General features: G+C 37.3%; 2 protein-coding genes across 2 annotated transcripts; one reads left to right on the top strand and one right to left on the bottom strand.

The window, feature by feature from the left end:
• Window positions 1-289: 289 nt before the first annotated feature.
• On the bottom strand, window positions 290-10,795 carry prkar1aa (protein kinase, cAMP-dependent, regulatory, type I, alpha (tissue specific extinguisher 1) a). Its single transcript, XM_048195689.1, has 11 exons — window positions 10,649-10,795; window positions 8,498-8,685; window positions 8,233-8,400; window positions 8,024-8,115; window positions 7,868-7,929; window positions 7,740-7,786; window positions 6,808-6,966; window positions 6,579-6,639; window positions 5,939-6,060; window positions 4,349-4,430; window positions 290-3,416 (listed from the first exon to the last, which is right to left on the bottom strand). The coding sequence occupies exons 2-11, from the start codon at window positions 8,669-8,671 to the stop codon at window positions 3,244-3,246; spliced, it is 1,140 nt and encodes a 379-aa protein (XP_048051646.1). The 5' UTR covers window positions 8,672-8,685; window positions 10,649-10,795; the 3' UTR covers window positions 290-3,243.
• Window positions 10,796-12,979: 2,184 nt separating this feature from the next.
• On the top strand, window positions 12,980-17,749 carry zgc:86896 (uncharacterized protein LOC415190 homolog). The gene is made up of 10 exons (XM_048195703.1): window positions 12,980-13,135; window positions 13,570-13,650; window positions 13,927-14,031; window positions 15,539-15,761; window positions 15,872-15,979; window positions 16,075-16,281; window positions 16,480-16,555; window positions 16,806-16,999; window positions 17,122-17,212; window positions 17,340-17,749. Exons 2-10 carry the CDS (start codon window positions 13,587-13,589, stop codon window positions 17,343-17,345), a joined length of 1,074 nt encoding a protein of 357 aa, XP_048051660.1. The 5' UTR covers window positions 12,980-13,135; window positions 13,570-13,586; the 3' UTR covers window positions 17,346-17,749.
• Window positions 17,750-18,550: the final 801 nt, after the last annotated feature.

Raw genomic sequence — 18,550 nt, forward strand, 5'->3', positions numbered from 1 at the left:
CGGAGCCATTGGATTTCAACAAAAATATCTTAATTTGTGTTTCGAAGATTAACGAAGGTCTTACGGGTGTGGAACGGCATGAGGGCGAGTAATAAATGACATTATTCTCATTTTTGGGTGAACTAACCCTTTAAGTAGTGTTCTCTGTTGAAAAAAAACAGCATATGCTGGTTTTTTCATCAGGGTTAATATATTTGAATCTGTAGTCCTTGAGAGACATACTGCAGAAATACATCCGAAATACTTCTCATATATGAAAACAGCACAGGAAACACAAGACTCTTACATATTCAAGAATTAATCATTTTATTGCTTGACCTGCCATTGGGACAATCTATACCAAAAGGTTTACAACTTGAGCACATCCAATGAAATCAAACCGTATAGTTATACAAAAAGAATAATAGAAAAATGGTCCCTCGACATTTTACAGCTCTCTGTGTTGAGGGCTTAAACTGAAGAATGGGTGCATGGGAGTCTCTAACGCCCTGATGGCAAAGCTTATGAGCAAATATCAATTCCTGTGTACATACTAGAACACAATTTTACTGAAAACTCCAGAAGAAAACACCATTGGCAGTCACAACCAGGGAATGAAAAGCAAGCTACAAAAAAAAGGGGGGGAAGAGGGAGCTAATACAAACACATTTCCAGTGTACCACTGAAAGATCTTCAAGAAATAGTACTGAAGTTGTAAAAAAAAAAAAAAAATCATAATAAAAGGTAAGCAGAAAATTTGCAGTGGAACAAAATCATTTAATCCACTCATAAAGGGAAATACAACAGACATCAATGATGCATTTTACAGAAATCAGGGGAAAGATTTATGGTTACTTTTTGTCATTTGTCATCAAATGAAGTTAAATAAACAGACCAATGCATATATGAGCATTTACAAGTAGACTATTCAGCAATTCTTTGCCTATCATTGGGTGTCACAGTTAAACATTGAGGACTCATATTAATAATATATAATTTCAACATGTTCATTTATCCAACCCCATCATAAGGCATAAACCACTCATTGAAAAGACAGTGGAACGGTTAATCAAAAGGCTATTTGTAATCCCCTGTAATTAAGGGTGCAAATTCTGTGTTTTTAAAGCTACAGCACCAAGATTTGACTGATTCTAGAGTCTACTCTGGAGGGGCAGAAATCTGTGAATGTCAGAAAACATCTTATTTTCCTACACACCTGCACTGACATGCTGTAAGGCTCTCAAATCAAGTGTCAGAGTAAAACGAAAAAAAAAAAAAAAAACTCCCATGTGGTCAGTAGGACAGAGTCAGATATCGAGGATAAAAACACACTAAATATAGGGTATCTTTCTTTAATTAACATAGTAATTTTGGGACAGTTCTGTGCAAACTCTTAATTACTGGAGCTTTAAGTCTGAATAAATTACACTGCTAAGAGGATACGGATATACAGATGAAATAAAACATTGCAGTTTACAAATAATACAGATGACAAGCATAGAATATATATGAATATATTAGGTGGAAAAGAACTACAAGACAATGTCTATTGGCTTTGCATTATGAAAGTAAAGAAATCAGGCACTTTTCAAAACCCAAATTTGCTTTCAATAACATGAGTCTGTTGTACAAATGAGCTGGATATCTGTATAATTACATAACACAAGCAGTGTTTCCAAATAATACAAGAGTATCTCTGTGCGATAACAATTAAAATCTACCTTCAGCAACTGTTAACACTATTGTACCACCCAGTAAAACACAACTCAGAGAACTCTCAAGAACAATATCTGATAGGAGATTAAGGTGGTGGCAGTAGTGGATCTATTTCCAAACATTTGATGGATCCCAACCCTAATGGCATAGAGACACCATGAACTCAACACAAGTGGCAAATACTGTCCCTGTTTTAAGACTTCGATTTAACTATATAGGTAAGGCGAATAATCTAAAAATCGACACTGATTATTTGAAAACAATTTTTCTTAGACCTGCCCTGTTTATCAACCACATTGCTTCAGTTAAAAAAAAAAAAAAAAGAAGACATTTGGGATTTCGAAGCAGTTCACATACACTCATTGAGAAAGAAAACCTATTGGGATCTCAGCGGGTCAAGGAGGTCACCTAGTAGTCACTTCCTGTTGAGGAGGATCCTCATATACTCAACAAAGCTTCAGATTTCATTAACCATTACATTTCTGTAACTCTTCTTAACATTTAAACAAAACAAACAAATATAACCTCTTTTCTGTATTTATATCCGCCATAAACACAATGCTGAATAAAATAAGATTACTTCACCTTTGGTGGGGGAAACAAACAAATTAAAGCATTTGCAGCATGTGGCATTTCAGAAGGGAGAAAATGTGAAACAAAACAAACAAAATAAAAAAAACTAACTTTAAAAGGAGATTTGACTAATCCTAGTCTACTCTACATAAGAGTCCAGAGCAAGCTTTTGTGTATAGCATTAAGGATGAAAGGACAACAAAATGTCTATCAGAAAGTGAAAAAAAGCCCAATGCAATAGGATCAAATGCCACAATGAAAAACAGCAGGCGCATATAAAGTGTTTTTTATATATATACGTATATATAGATATCAAACTGTGCAAAAAAATATGGTTATGGTCATTTACTTCTAATATATAATCTTTTACATACACTATATATGTGCAGCTATAACAATAAAAGAGAAAAAGCTGATCACCATGATAAACACGGTGGCATTTTAACTTCAGTACCCCCAAGAAAACAATATAACACACATGGATTTATGCCTTTGGCTTCCCTGTATTCAAACGCTTGAAATGACGAGGGAAAACTGAATCTAAAACTTGATGGCTCAATTAAGATACATCCTTATATACTGAGTAAATACACTACATGAGTATATCAGTCCGGCCACTGTTTTCCTTTCATTCTAAACACTGTTATACAGAAACATGAAGCAATTTGGATGCAAGAGAAAATCCCGATAGACCTTGTTATTTCAACATCTGTTCACGTGACAGGCATCTGTGGCACAATGATTGGCTCGTTTCTCAGGCAAAACTAACAATCAGCCTTATGGTAAATCTAGGATGGATACAAATGCGACATGGTACGGCACAAATCGAAAAAAAAAAAAAAAAAAACAGAGATAAAGAGAACACTGAAGTGAATGGGCACCTGGGTGTTGGAAACCGCGTAAAGAAAAGTAAGAAAATAAAGCAAATTTGCATTGGTGGACCCTGCAATTAAGGAGGAAAGAGCCTAGTGCGCCTCAGACCGACAGAGACACAAAGCTGTTGTACTGCTGTATGTTCCTCTTCAGGATATCTGAGCAGGGACCGAGCACACGTTCGAACCTGGGACGGTCAAGTTTTACGCACTTCAGAGGGCCGCGAGCGACCACGGTGGCGGCACGAGGCCGGTTCATTAGCAGAGCGATCTCACCTGATGAAACACATGGAGGGAAATCAGAAAAAAGCCACAGAGAAACAAACACATTAAAGGATTAGTTCACTTTCAAATAAAATTTTCCTGATAATTTACTCACCCCCATGTCATCTGTCGATGTCTTTCTTTCTTCAGTTGAAAAGAAATTAAGGTTTTTGATGAAAACATTCCAGGATTTTTCTCCTTATAGTGGACTTCAATGGCCTCCAAACAGTTGAAGGTCAAAATTACAGTTTCAGTGCAGCTTCAAAGAGCTTTAAACGATACCATACGATGAATAAGGGTCTTATCTGGCGAAACGATCTGACATGTATATGCTTTATATAAACAAATGATCGCCTTCCAAGTGCTTCCGCCAAAACCGCACTTTGGTATTCTTCAAAAAGCTTATGCTGTATGTCCTACACCTTCCCTATTCTACTTACAGAACAAACGTAGCACCAGTTCCATTTTTTCCTTAGGTAGAATAGGGAAGGTGTAGGACATACAGCGTAAGCTTTTTGAAGAATACGAAAATGCGGTTTTGGTGGAAGCACTTGGAAGGCGATCATTTGTTTATATTAAGCATATACTTTTTTTTTTTTTTTTCAAAAATGAGCGATGGTTTCTCTAGATAAGACCCTTATTCCTCGTCTGGTATCATTTAAAGCCCTTTGAAGCTGCACTGAAACTGTCATTTTGACCTTCAACCGTTTGGAGGCCATTGAAGTCCACTATAAGGAGAAAAATCCTGGAAGGTTTTCATCAAAAACCTTAATTTCTTTTCAACTGAAGAAAGAAGGACAATTATCAGGAAAATTTTATTTGAAAGTGAACTAATCCTTTAAGGTGTACTAATGGACGTCTATACATGGAGTCAATATGTAATTACATTAACAAAGGGATTTCTGGAATACGATTCTCCAGAGAGTAAAGAGAAACGCATTTACCGAAGTAGTCAGATGGTGCGAGTCTTCCGACCTCCACAAATTCCTCATTCTCCGACCGCCGCTGCAGGACTGCTGCCGAGCCCTGAGGACACAAGTCTAAATCAATACATCTGTTCTCCCATGACGTCTCTCTGAGGTTTTAGGGCTACATTTATTCTCAGATTATGTAATAAATATGAAACGTGCATATAGGCGTGTCCAGTACTGCGGAGATGACAAGTCAGCATTGTCGACTTGCAAAACACGCAAAGCACTAGTTTATCAATAAGTTATTAAAATATTCAAAATATTCAAAATATCTCGTTCTGTTTTTTCACGCTACATGCTGCTACAAGCTTTATGCATCTGTTTGAATGGTGATTAGGCTATGTATTACATTGTTAGGCTCATTGTTATGATTTATATGGTTTATTGATATAAACGCTCAATTAGTCGACTAATTGTTTGAATGAACGACTACTAGTCGACTAGAAAAATCTTTAGTCGAGGGAACCCTAATTTTTCTATATATCCTAATCATTTGTTAACATGTATTCATTACTTCAAATCAGCTCATTGTTTCTGCCTTAAATTAAAGGTCCCGTTTTTCGTGTTTTTTTGAAGCTTTGATTGTGTTTATAGTGTGCAATATAACATGTGTTCATGTTTCGCGTGTAAAAAAACACAGTATTTTTCACACCGTTTTTTTTATCTGTATACCGCTGTTTCCACTGTCATAAAAACGGGCTGATGACTTCCTTGTTCTATGAAGTCCCTCCTTCAGAAATACGTAACGAGTTCTGATTGTGCCAGCGGTTCCTGTGTTGTGATTCGACAGCATCTTGCCCGGAAAGGTCACGCCTCTTACCATAACGTGGAGATGCACGCGCTCAGTGTTATTGTAAACATGTCTTTAATTTTACCCTATCAATTTGAGCCGGAATCAGACCCGGTGATTGGACTGCGGAATGAAAATAACAGCGTTTCGACGACATGGCGACAAACACACTCTACAAACGCAACTCTTGTGTATTCCTGTGGGCGGAGGTTAGTCAAAAAACTGTTTTAGTGACGTCATTAAAGAAGGAAGTAGAGGGATGTAGTCCAAACTGGCCGTTCGATGTAGGCGACTTCTGTTAAATAAAATATCTCGCTTGGCATTGAACTTTGAGCTTTAAAATTTTACAGATTTTATTTATACTCTAACAACAACATTACACACTAACTAAAGTTTGAAACATGGGATCACGAAGAACGGGACCTTTAATACATTGTTTAAAATTAAAAGATTGTTTGCCAACTGCGTGGTTTGTATTTGTACATTTACATGAACTTGAACAGGGTCACCTCTGATACCAGATCACTCTAAATTGTAATGTTGACATGCATTTTCTTTAAAGCTGCTTTGAAACAATATGTATTGTCAAAAGAGCTATACAAATAAATGTGAATTGAGCTGAATTAAACACTTTCTACAACAATTTCATCATTACTTACTTGTGTTTGTAACTATGCATAAATGTGGAGATCAAAGAAGTATGCACTTTAATTAACAAACACTTGTTGATGAGAACAATGTAAAAAAAGAGTGGATTTAAGAAGGAAATCTACCTCAAGGATAATGAAAAACTCATCTCCTGGTTGACCCTGCACAACAATCTTCTGGCCATCTTCAAACTGGACTGTCTCGAGGGCGTCAGCAACCGTCAACCGTTCCCATTTATCCAGAGACTCTGCTCACAGGATGTTAGCATGTCATCATTGGGCACTTCACAAGATTTGCTTATAGGCATTATTAAAGGGATAGTTCACCAAAAAATGAAAATCCTGTCATCATTTACTCACCGTCAAGTTGTTCTAAACCAGCATGAGTTTTCTACAGAAAGGAAGATATTTTGAAGAATGCGTGCAACTAAACAGCTGCGGGTCCCCATTTGACTTCCATAGTATAAAAAAAATACTATGGAAGTCAATGGGGAATAAATCTGTTTGGTTACCAACACTCTTCAAAAATATCTTCTTTTGTGATCAACAGAACAAAGAAAATCATACGGATTTGGAATGAGATGAAGGTGAGTAAATGATGACAGAATTTTCATTTTTGGGTGAACTATCCATTTACACTGCATTATACTGCCATAAAAAGCAAATGCTATGTTTGTTGTTGTTTTTTTTTTTTTTTTTTTTACACAGTTTACTACAAAAACAAGCCTGCAAATATACATAACAAAAAGAAATTCATCAAACTCACCCAAAATGGAAACCTTGCTAAGGAATTCCTCATACATTTTTCTCTTTCTTAGAGTACTTCCCTAAACACAGAAAAAAGGAGAAAGAAAATTAAGGCCATTTCTTAAAATACAAGTCTGGTATTCAAAATAATAATAATAATAATAAAACAACAATGATAAACAATGATAAAATGGGGGGCACATACATAATAACATGGCATGCAAAAATCAGTTAAATAGTGTACCAACCATGAGTATTCTCCTGTAGCTGTCTCTGTCAATTCCCCATAGCTTGACATTGGTCTTTGCTCTGACAGTGGCTGCTCTGGGCGTGCCGTAGATTAAAGCCAGCTCACCAAAACTGCCACCCTCTCCAATACTGGTCACCCACTCATTGTTGACGTACACCTATCAAAAACAACAGTACTTATGAGTATCTCAGTCATTATCATTTCAAATGTTAAAGTGCCCCTGATATGCTATTTTAAAGGATCCTAATTTTGTCTTGGAGGTCTCCTACAATAGCATCAAAGGTAAAACTCCCTTTAATTTTCTCATAACATACATTGCACATCACCTCATTTCTCAAAGAGTCTGAAAACGGTTTGTTCGAAAATTCAGTCTCTCTAAACCCTCAGAAACTAAACACCATTACCATATCTGAATTTCAGCTCCGGAGGATTCCTCAGCGCTTGTATACACAGAGATACGAACAGTAACAATAGTGTCGGTCACTTCCCCTCATCCTTTTGAAGTGCATGCAAAGTAGATTCGCATCATAGAAAACAGCGTCTTCTCGACACGTCGACAACACAAACCAAACTCTTCCAGGCTTCAGCTACAGTGTTCGTAGAAGTAGACATAGGCAGGCATTATCCAAATTTATTACACTGTTACGTTGGTTTGTAACAGGAAGTGAGACTAGAATTGCTGATGACTTGTTTTGGCAGTTCAGAATCAAATCTTTCATTTAATAACTTTTGTTGTGCACTTTGATCTTTAAAATTTTGAAAACCTTTTACACTCACAAACAGCTGCAAGATATAAACAGTCACTGCATGAAAGGTAATATTTGAAAAAGCATAAAAGGGGCACTTTAAAAACTCTATCAAAGTCAAAAAAAACATGTATGTATTATTATATTACATCCTGATTCATCGTCAATTTGGAATTGAACTTACATCCATTTCACCTTGATCAATAACATAAAAATTGTCACCCTCATCCCCTGAAATAAGAAACACAATACATTAGTCTAATTATTTTTTCCATTTTTACACATTCATCTTCTCCTCAAAAGAAGCCTAACCTTGTTGAATGACAGTCTCTCCTGCAATGTAGGTGACTGAGAACATAGCGTCAAATATGTCACTGTGAAGAGTAAAATAAGTCGTTTTCAATAAATGAAATACTTTATTAGTTATAATGAATAATTCCATCTACTTTTCAAAACAAAATGTGTTACCTTCTTTCATTGTCATCAAGATGGGCAAAAAGCACATTCTTTTCAATCGCTTTAGCCAGGGCAGCCATCGTTTTATAGTCTTTAGGAATAACCTATGAATTGAGAGCAAGTTTTCTAAGTAAACAGCAAGCAACTGCAGTGAAAGCAGAATTCAGTATGCCAATAATATGTCACGGTGTTAAAATAATGACATATAAGAAGCTAGTTACCTTTCTAACATAAGAAGCTGCATCTTCCTCAGTGTAGACCTCTGCGCTGATGGCACCGCGGCGCCGTCGACCCTTAACCACAGGATTCATGGGAGGAGAGACCTCATCTTCTCGGGAGTCTGAGCGAGAGCTTGACTTCTGCTGGCTGCTGATCTGTTTAGCTTCCTCCTGATAGATATAAACTTTGTTCATTGCACTGAAACTCACTTTTCAAGAGTAAAGAAGCCTAAGCCTATGTGGTTTGACTCCAAAGAAAATGACTAACCTTCTCAAGCCTCTCGAAGCACTCTTTGAGGAAAAGCATTGGCCTTTCAGGCCTGACAGTGCACAGCTGCACAATGCATTCCTTCAGCAGTTGCTGGATGTTGTGCTTCTGCACGTAGCGCTCACACTCCCGCAAGCTCCTCTCTTCTTCGCTGCTCGTACTGCTGGACGCCATGGTGACCTGCTGACCTGCAACATGCAATTCACATCAGCTTATGAAACTCAAGGAATCTGGAGAAAATCCAGTCCTTAGCTAAATTTCATTAGACCAACTAGCTGCAGTGAAATGTGAAGATTTGACGACAGCCACGCCTCTTAAGAGTAGAGTGTAATACTGTAAGTTAAATTCACTCATTTCATTGTGAAGACCGCATGAACCAGAAGTTGTAATCAACTTCACTATTGTGACATGTAGAGGGCGCGGCTTGATTTTAGCACCCCTCTTCACCACCTCGAGCTTGCATCCGACTGACACTTTGGAGGGAAGTGGTTAAAGGATGTTCTGCCAATGCCGTCAAACTAACGTCATCAGAGAAGTAACGTCATTCCAGGGGGAAGCAAATTCTTTGATTTTGACTAAAGACTATGAAAGCAAACTATTTTTTTTTTTCTGTGCATTAACTTGCTTTGTTTTGTACATATTAATTATTCACCACAAGACTAGTAATGTGCACTGACAAATAGGGTAAATTTTACATTACATGCAGACTTTAAATACCAAAAGAAATCAAGATTCAATAAAATATTTTGTATTGTTGAATCTTTCAGACCAAATTGTTATGGAAATTCTTGAAATTAGGTGTCCGATATATTTGTATGCTAAAGGTATGAGCCACATGCAGTTTTGGATTTTATTTGGGTTGTTGATGTGACAAAAATATTTGGGGGTGTTAAAGTTTTAGAAATATTTCACTGTTCATTTTTGTTGATTTTTAATAATAATAAAAAGAAAACATGTTGATATTGTTTGTATCAAAATTAAACTTTTCTTCTTCAACACATTCAAAGTTAAATAAAAATACTTTCATGCAATACCAGAGGAGGTAATAATCATCATTCATCTTAAAATGGTATAATTTACAATGGTAGAATTGAAAGGATGACAGCAAAGTTTGTCTCATATTTATTGAAACTGTCCAACAAGTCAAAGAAAAAAAAAATACTGTTATTCATAATTTCATATTTAAAAAAATATCATTATAAGAAAATAAGTGTTTAACAATGAAGATAAATCTCTCTCATGCTATTTGTAAGCTTATATTATTAAGTTTTTTTTCCTTAATTTTTATTATGTCACACCATAGGACACATTTATGGTACAGTTCAGTAAAAATGTTCAAAAAAAAAACTGTGAAAGAACTGATAAGGTTAGTGACCCCTTAAATTTTCTCAAACATAGAAACTGTTTAAAAGATTACGATTTTATTCACTTACATGGCTTATCCTGGCCTAACAATTAACACTGTAAAGTTCCCTTATATTTCCAGGTCTTCCTTGACCGTGGGAATCTTCTGGATAAGAAAAGCACACAGACGTGACCTCGAGTCGTGCTCATAACCTAACAAAAACAAACTGCCAGAGCTAATATACAGACATGTTGCCGCAAACCAATTCAACACTAAACACTTTCAAACGAGGTGCTGTCAAAGTGAAACGGTTAACATGGCTCCCATACGAACATGCCACATATCTAAACTAGATGATCTAGTAAATCAGTCAGCTATTTCTCTCAGCTACCATGTAATTTATAAGACACTGTTGCATTTTGGCAGGCATGCCGATGCCCCTGGTCCCAGCCGGGGTGCCTGAGCTCATAAAATGCGCAGTTCGCATCCCCACAGGCATTTTCACAATAAAACGCTATTCGGTCATGTGAACATAACATTATTTTAGTGCAGGAAACACATGCCTATGCAAGTACACGCTATTCAGCGCGTGTTTAAGCGTTAAGCAGCGTAAACCTGCTGCCTCTTCCAGCTCTGTGTTATCTGTAACCAGTTTTGTCAAGCAGCAAAATACGCCATCTTGCAAGCTACATGATCACAACAACGGAAGCCGACGGCATTACAGTAACCTCTCTACGAGCCTGTCAGCTCACACATCGATATCAGCAAACGTTACAGCGAAGACCCCTGCCGTTAAACACTCATACCTGAGACGCTTCGATGAATTTGTCGACGTGTTTTACTCCGTTTACACAGGCTTTCCCACAGTCCTTGGATGGATGGATGCCTCACCGGAAAAGGTTATGACCAATCACAAACAACGATTGACGTCAATGCGCCTCGATCTGAGAAGCCCGTTGCTCCTGACAACCTTAAAGGGCAAGGGCTTGTTTTTGTGTTTCGAGGAGATCGAGGTTATCAGCCAGCTAATTTATTACATTCTGCTGCACATGATGTTTACATCTTATTTTACAGTCCTCCGGCAGTGACATTCAAATACAAAAGGACAGTATGTTTAAGCCCGTGTGTTTAACAGAGACCCTGTGTGATCTGGATCTGATGACAGCTGAAAAGGTTAATGAGTCTGTACGTAGACCCAAGCCTAGTGTTGTCCTTATTGAACCAGGATCATAACCAACACTGACATTGAGGGGACACTTCCCTTTAATATTCAGATTAGCTCGACCATGTGCATCTGAATAGTGTTACATTACTTCACCAGCTATCACTGGTAATGAGGTCCTTAATCAAAATGAAACATTATATAGCTAAACATTTACTTTTGTTAATTTACTAGATACTATCCAAAGTGACTTACAACAAAATGATGATATAAGCATAAGCAAATACTTCAAGATAGAAGTAGTGCAAAGTAATTTAAAGGGATAGTTCACCCAAAAAAATTAAAACTGCAATTATTTACTCACCCTCATGATGACTGTCTTTCTTTAGCGGAACATAAAGGATATTTTGAAGAGTTCTGGTGACCATTGACTTCTATTGTATGGAATAAAAAATAATAATAATAAAAAAAAATCTCAAAATAAATTTATGTTCTACAGAAGAAAGAAATAGTGAGTAAATTATGACAGAATTTTATTTTTGAGTGAACTATCCATTACTTAATAAGCATTTTTTCACTTTAAATTATTAAAAAACAATATCAGTATCTCTAAACAAACAACAAAAACGATTTTCCTTTTGGTTAAAGGTGCAATATGTAATATTTTCTGTCTGCTAGAAGTCGCTAGAGGCCTATTCAAAACAAAGGTGTAGCTTGATGACGCCAAGTTTAAGTGAGGAATCTTGGGACATGTGGTCTTCACCTCAACGGCCGGTGGAAAAGAATCGGGAAGAAATCATGTTCATGATGCGATTATTAACGTTATTGTAGTATGAAGCAGAGCAGGACTGAGTGTTGTTGGAGCTGAACGAGGCCGCTGGAGCGATTGCGCAACACACGCCTCACAAGCAGCAGAACTTTTATTATGCCACAGTCGCCGGCGCCGCTTCTGCTTTTCCGGTCATGAGTATGAGGTAACGCAGATCTGTTTATCATATTAGATACATTTGAGTGTGTTGAACATTATGTTATAACGTTACTCTGTGCATTTGCTCGGCGGCTGCTGTGAGACACTGTTGCACACTGCAGTAAGATAGATTGATTTTAGAATATCATATTAATAAATGCTGGATGGTTTGTGTTGATAAATGGCATGCAATTAATTTTAAAATGTATTGTATGATGGAGAAAATTCTGTATTACTAAAAGCTGCATCTGATTATGCTATGTTAGCTACTTCACAAAACAGTGTTTTTCTCTGAGGCATGGTAAATATATCAAAACAGATGTTCCCTTGTCTATTAAAATGTGTAATATATTAAATGGTTTCTGCAAAATAAAACCAGAAACCGAGGGTAACGCGGGTATGACGCAGTTGACAGGCGACTCCTCACACGTCCCGGAGCCTTGGTTAAAATGGCAATTTTCTCACGATTTACAAATAGTTGGAAACATTTGGGATATTGTAAGTACTCAAGTGAACAAAATATATAACACTGACCTAGTGGTTTTTGGATATTTTACTGCAAAAATATTATATATTGCACCTTTAAAGTCTAAATGGAAGTTGCGATTGTCTTTTCTTCCCTGTTGTGCCATATATATGAGTGAAACAGCTTCTCAAACAAGAAAAAATGTTGTGCGGACTTGATTTTGTCTATCAGGAATTGATTGGATCGTTGGATGGTTGCTGTTGCTGTGATGTCATGTGAGTGACAGGTTGCCCCGCCCTCACGCCAGTAAACACATCATCAGAGAAGAGAAGACATGTTGCTACAAGAGGGAGGGGAAATTATTTTGATTAAAGATTTTGAGGGCACATGAATAAAAAAAAAAAAGGTGCACAATAAATCATTTATAATAAAAATTCCATAAAAAATAGGAATTGTCAATTTTGATTTCATGGGGACTTTAATCATGAGGATAAGATTGTACAGGCCAGGTGCCTATATCAGAACATAAAGACACACCCTCTCTTATCTCCTCCCAGCTGCCTGTGTAGCCCTTCCTGCCACTGCTCAATCTCATTCGTGTCGACTGCCCAGAGTCCACGAACATATCCTTCCAAAAGCTCTCCCGCACAAGGATAGAGGATATATCACTGTCTAGCAAAAGAGAGGAAGAGATAAAGGTGAGGGCATAGTCAATTTTCCAAAGTCAGGTAGGGTTATGTTGTTTGCTGTGCAAATCTGCAATCACTGCTCAGTCATACCAATGTACCACAACTTAACTGGCATTTTTAATGGGAATTGGATAGAGAAGGATGGCTCTTTTCCAGTACAGAACACTGTAACATGTTTGTAAAATTCATTTAAATCAGCTGCGATTGTGGAAATGTTGTGTTTTGGTAATGATACTTTATCTTGGAAAATGTGAATATAGTAACAATGTACCATCTGAATGAATATGTTGAAAATAACTAGGCTCACCGAGGAGAAATTGTAAGATTTTGAAAAATTAAGATTTGGGTGGAGTACTCCAAACTAACAACACTCTGTCTTCCTTTTTTAGTCACATTCATTTTCATGATTGCATACTCTTTCTAACACCTGTGGTACATTCCAGGGTCTCCCTGTTGAAACATGTCCCTCTATAGCTTTGGATTGGAGCCTCTGTCCTGTCATGCCTGGAGCAAAGACCGAACACGTAAGCAGTAGTTGAGCTACATTTCAATATAAATTTCATCCCTTCAGGCTCTTAATGTTGTAGCCTGCAGTTCCATTGTGATCCATTAAAATCTACTTAGAGGAATATCAAATTGTCTTTGGGAGAAAAGCATGCACTTCTCCATTCGTAGGCATCATTTTGCTATGAACTTACTGTAATATTGTTGCTTTATACATGGATTTTTGTCCACAAGAATAACCGTTTTTCAGGTTTATTTCATGTGTATAAAAATCCTAATAATATTGTTTTTCTTAGAAATTGCCATTAGCCCCAACAGCAATGAGGTGCACATTTACCAAAAGAAAGAAAAGGAATGGATTAAGATTCATGAACTGACAGAGCACAGTGGGCGAATCACAGGTAAGACAAAAGAGAATAGCTGCCACATTAGTCATTAACCCACCAATACTGTGAAACTGACCCATAAAACAAACATTATCTCAGCGCTCCAATAAACGGCACGAACTCAACCAGTGTAAAAGTGCAAGACTATGTTTGAGTTCTGTGCTAACTGACATTCATTGAAGTTGCAATGAAACGGAAGTAGTGACAAATCTTTTCTTCCATATGTACATGTACATCCCATTGAAATGTAGGATGCAGTGGATTGTAAGAAAGGGGCGTGGTTTAAGACATTTGGATTAAAGGGGTCACATAATGCCACATTTACAAGATGTAAAATAAGTCTCTGATGTCCCCAGAGTGTGTATGTGAAGTTTTAGCTCAAAATACCCCACAGATCATTTTTTATAGCATGTTAAATTTGTCAGAGGGTGAGCAAAAACGCTTCGTTTTTGTGTGTGTCCCTTTAAATGCAAATGAGCTGCTGCTCCCAAGAAGGGGGTGGAGTTTCAAGAGCTCATGTTAGCAGCAGGCAGACTCACTGAAAATGTCAGAAACTGTTCAGCCTTTTATGTTCAAACCGGAGTCAGACAATGATGGAGAGGAGAGGAAGTGACAACATGTAGAATGCAACAGGACGCTTAGTTGATGAATTTATGTAGCTGATGTGGAGTTAACTATCTTAAAGTCATTGATTATCATATTCTGTCATGATAATCTATAAATCACTCATGTGGGAACTGTTGTAAGATCCTACAGGGCTAGAGAATATATGATGCATTAAGATAGATGAAGACAGGTATAGTTTATTTTCATTAAGGTTATAACTTATGTTGTCATCTTGCTTTTATGACATGCTATAGCATTTGTGTTACATACTGTAATGCAGTAACATGGCCTCACCCCTTTGTTGCGTGTTCCTGGGGGCAGGGTTCATGTAAATTTTAGGGTTAGTGATGTCACCAACCCGGGAAGAAGCTCGTTGTAGTCCCTACCAGCCGTTTGTTGTAGTCCTTAAACAGATTTCCTTCTTTAAAATAAAATTTCTCCCTTTGCAGATGTTGTTTGTGCTCAGACAGCAACATTACACACTAACTAAAGTTAAAAAAGTGAAATCATAATCAACCACCCCTTTAAAAATGACAAGGTCAAAACAATTTTTAAAAAATGAAAAGGTGGAGGTGAAGGGATGCCAAAGCAGTTGATGTTGGTGTAACCCCTCCTGTTCAAACCGCCAACTCTAAGCGGGACTCGAACCCAGGTCCGCCAGCATGGGAGTAAGGCTCTCTACGGTCTCTAGCATCAGTCGCTAGAGCGCCTCTTGAGTTCAGGGGAGTGAGGTTTACACGCACAGCTCTTACTAGCCTACGTCTGTTACACCGGAGCAAGTTGAGCTTAGGCAGTTAATTAAAAGATTAGATGGGTTCACTCCTCCCAAAATTATGTTTAGGAACTTGACTAAATTCAAATCTATCAAATCTTCCAATAATACATGAACATAACTAACAGTTGATTTAATTTTTAGGGATTGATTGGGCCCCAGAGTCCAACCGTATAGTGACATGTGCCTCAGATAGGAATGCCTATGTGTGGACACTTAAGGATGGGGTTTGGAAGCCGACACTGGTGCTGGTTCGCATCAATCGAGCTGCCACATGTGTCAAGTGGTCACCTCTTGAGAACAAGTTTGCCCTTGGAAGTGGAGCCAAACTTATTTCAGTGTGCTACTTTGAAAAAGAAAATGACTGGTGAGACTTGCTTCTATAATATCTTTTATCTCGATGACTATTGTGCATTATCTCCTATGAAGCTTTACCAAGCTCTCTTGTACAATCTCTGTTCATGATTGACTCTATAGGTGGCTGAGTAAGCATATCAAGAAACCCATTAACTCCACCGTTCTGAGTCTAGACTGGCATCCCAACAACATGCTGCTGGCAGCTGGCTCTGCTGACCTCAACTGCAGGTTTGAATATTCTGACTAATGATGCTGCACAATATTTCCATTTTTTCTTTGGTAACAGAGTTTTTTTTTTGTTGTTGTTGTTGTTGTTGTCATAGAATTTTTTCTGCATATATCAAGGACATTGAGGACAGGCCGGGACCAACACCATGGGGATCCAAAATGCCCTTTGGGGAGTTGCTTCTGGAGTATAAAGAGTGCGGTGGCTGGGTGCACAGTGTCTGTTTCTCGCCATCTGGTGACGCTCTAGCCTGGGTTAGCCACAACAGCGCCATCAGTGTAGCAGACGCCTCAAAGGGAAAAGAGTAATACCAACATTTACGTATAACAATTAGCTTAGTAAAACTCAATTCATATACACAGAAAGTAAAAGCAAACTAAAATAATTTGATGATAAATATCCTTGAATTATGCATCTATTAAAAGCGCTGCCTGCAAGTAATAATATGCACAGCATGACCTTTAGTAGACATTGGCCACATATGAAATTTTGTGCATTGCAGGGTCACTCAGCTGACAACAGGACATCTTCCATTGCTGAGCATACTGTATGTCAGTGAGACTGAGATTGTAGCTGCGGTAAGACGTTGATAATAATAATAAATGTTTCTTGAGCATCAAATCATCATATTAGAATGATTTCTGAAGGATCATGTGACACTGAAGACTGGAGTAATGACTGCTTTTACCATCACAGGAATACATTTCATTTTAAAACATATTTAAATATACATCACTTATTTTAAGTTGTAATAAAATTTCACAATATTGCTGTTTTTACTGTATTTTTGATCTAATTATATTATTTTGTGTGTGTGGTGGATCTTAGGGCCACGACTGTTGCCCTTATCAGTTCTCATACAAGGGTCCTGGATGCTTGGAATTTGTGAAGAAAGTGGATATTCCCAAGCAGAGCTCCAAGGGCAACATGTCTGCCATGCAGCATTTCCGTAATCTGGACAAAAAAGCGATTACTGAAGAGGAAGACACTGACTTGGGCAGTCTGCATCAGAACAGCATCACGTAATATAAGGCTTGACTTCTGCATGCACACAAGATTTGAATCTGTTTCAGCACCTTTTGCGTTATGTTACAATTTTAGCGAAATGTAATTGCACTTTGCTAAGACTTTGTTTCTACTATAGCCAACTATGTATTCTGGAAGGGCTGAAGGCCAAGGTGGTGAAATTCAGCAGTGTGGCTTTAGATGGTGCCATGGTTGTCTGGGATTTCAAGGTGTGGTATTGTCATGAAACAACTTGTGAACCATTTTAATATTACTGTTTAACTCTATATTGTCTAAGCAGTTGCCGTTCTGTACTTAAATTAATAATGACTTTTCCTCTTTTATGTTATTTTTTAGCACTGAAACACCATGGGATCTGAAGAGAGTAGACAACAATAATAATCTGGGACCATCTTTTTTATTTGTTTGTTTGTTTGTTTACTCAGAAACTTTTTTTTTTGTATTAAAATAGTTACAATGCAAATTATTGACATTATTATGATGTACTGTGGTGGGAAGGCTGATCCTAAACTTGTGATATGCAATAGTTTTTGTGCTGTATTAACTCATCATCATTCAGCATCATTTAGCACCAAAAAGAGAATGAACCCTACATGAAATGACTATCATAAATGCACATTTATGTGCATTATATTCTAATTGCGCTGCTAATGTAAGAAAAAACACAGAATCTGCATTTTTGTGTGTGTTTGTGTGTGTGTTTTTAAATACAAAAATCACTATTAAAGGATTAGTTCACTTTCAAATTAAAATTTCCTGATAATTTACTCACCCTCATGTCATCCAAGATGTTCATGTCCTTCTTTCTTCAGTCAAAAAGAAATTAAGGTTTTTGATGAAAACATTCCAGGATTTTTCTCCTTATAGTGGACTTCAATGGCGGTTGAAGGTCAAAATTACAGTTTCAGTGCAGCTTCAAAGCCTTCTACGTGATCCCAGACAAGAAATAAGGGTATTATCTAGAGAAACCATTGCTCATTTTCTAAAAAAAAAAAAAACATTTTATACGTTTTAACCATAAATGCTCATCTTGAACTAGCTCTCTTCTTCTTCTTCTCTATTAGAATTCCAGCAGTGTAGACACTGATTAGCGTATTACTGCCATCCACAGGTCAAAGTATGAACTAATTATTATATACTTGCACTAGCATATTGTATATGACAATTTAGTTCAAACTTTGACCTGTGGAGGGCAGTAATACACATAGCACTACACTACACTTTTTTTAGAAAATGAGCGATGGTTTCTCTAGATAAGAGCCTTATTCCTCGTCTGGGATCGTGTAGAAGGCTTTGAAGCTGTACTGAAACTGTAATTTTGACCTTCAGTTGTTTGGAGGCCATTGAAGTCCACTATATGGAGAAAAATCCTGGAATGTTTTCATCAAAAACCTTAATTTCTTTTCGATTGAAGAAAGAAGGACATGAACATTTTGGATGACATGGGGGTGAGTAAATTATCAGTAAATTTAATTTGAAAGTGAACTAATCCTTTAAAAACGTTGGGTGATTTTGTCTTTTTGTTGTAACACTTGCTGCAGCACCTC

This window comes from Megalobrama amblycephala, linkage group LG1 (assembly GCF_018812025.1).
Source record: "Megalobrama amblycephala isolate DHTTF-2021 linkage group LG1, ASM1881202v1, whole genome shotgun sequence".
In the NCBI taxonomy this organism is placed as follows: Eukaryota; Metazoa; Chordata; class Actinopteri; order Cypriniformes; family Xenocyprididae; genus Megalobrama; species Megalobrama amblycephala.

Excerpts from the sequence above, each read along its gene's own strand:
- prkar1aa (XM_048195689.1), bottom strand. The coding sequence starts at position 8,671 with ATGGCGTCCAGCAGTACGAGCAGCGAAGAAGAGAGGAGCTTGCGGGAG. Across the intron at positions 8,401-8,497 it reads GCTTCGAGAGGCTTGAGAAG|GAGGAAGCTAAACAGATCAG; the intron begins GTTAGTCATTTT and ends TATATCTATCAG. Across the intron at positions 6,967-7,739 it reads TTGATCAAGGTGAAATGGAT|GTGTACGTCAACAATGAGTG; the intron begins GTAAGTTCAATT and ends TGTTTTTGATAG.
- zgc:86896 (XM_048195703.1), top strand. The coding sequence starts at position 13,587 with ATGTCCCTCTATAGCTTTGGATTGGAGCCTCTGTCCTGTCATGCCTGG. Across the intron at positions 15,980-16,074 it reads TCTGCTGACCTCAACTGCAG|AATTTTTTCTGCATATATCA; the intron begins GTTTGAATATTC and ends TTGTTGTCATAG. Across the intron at positions 17,000-17,121 it reads CTGCATCAGAACAGCATCAC|CCAACTATGTATTCTGGAAG; the intron begins GTAATATAAGGC and ends TTTCTACTATAG.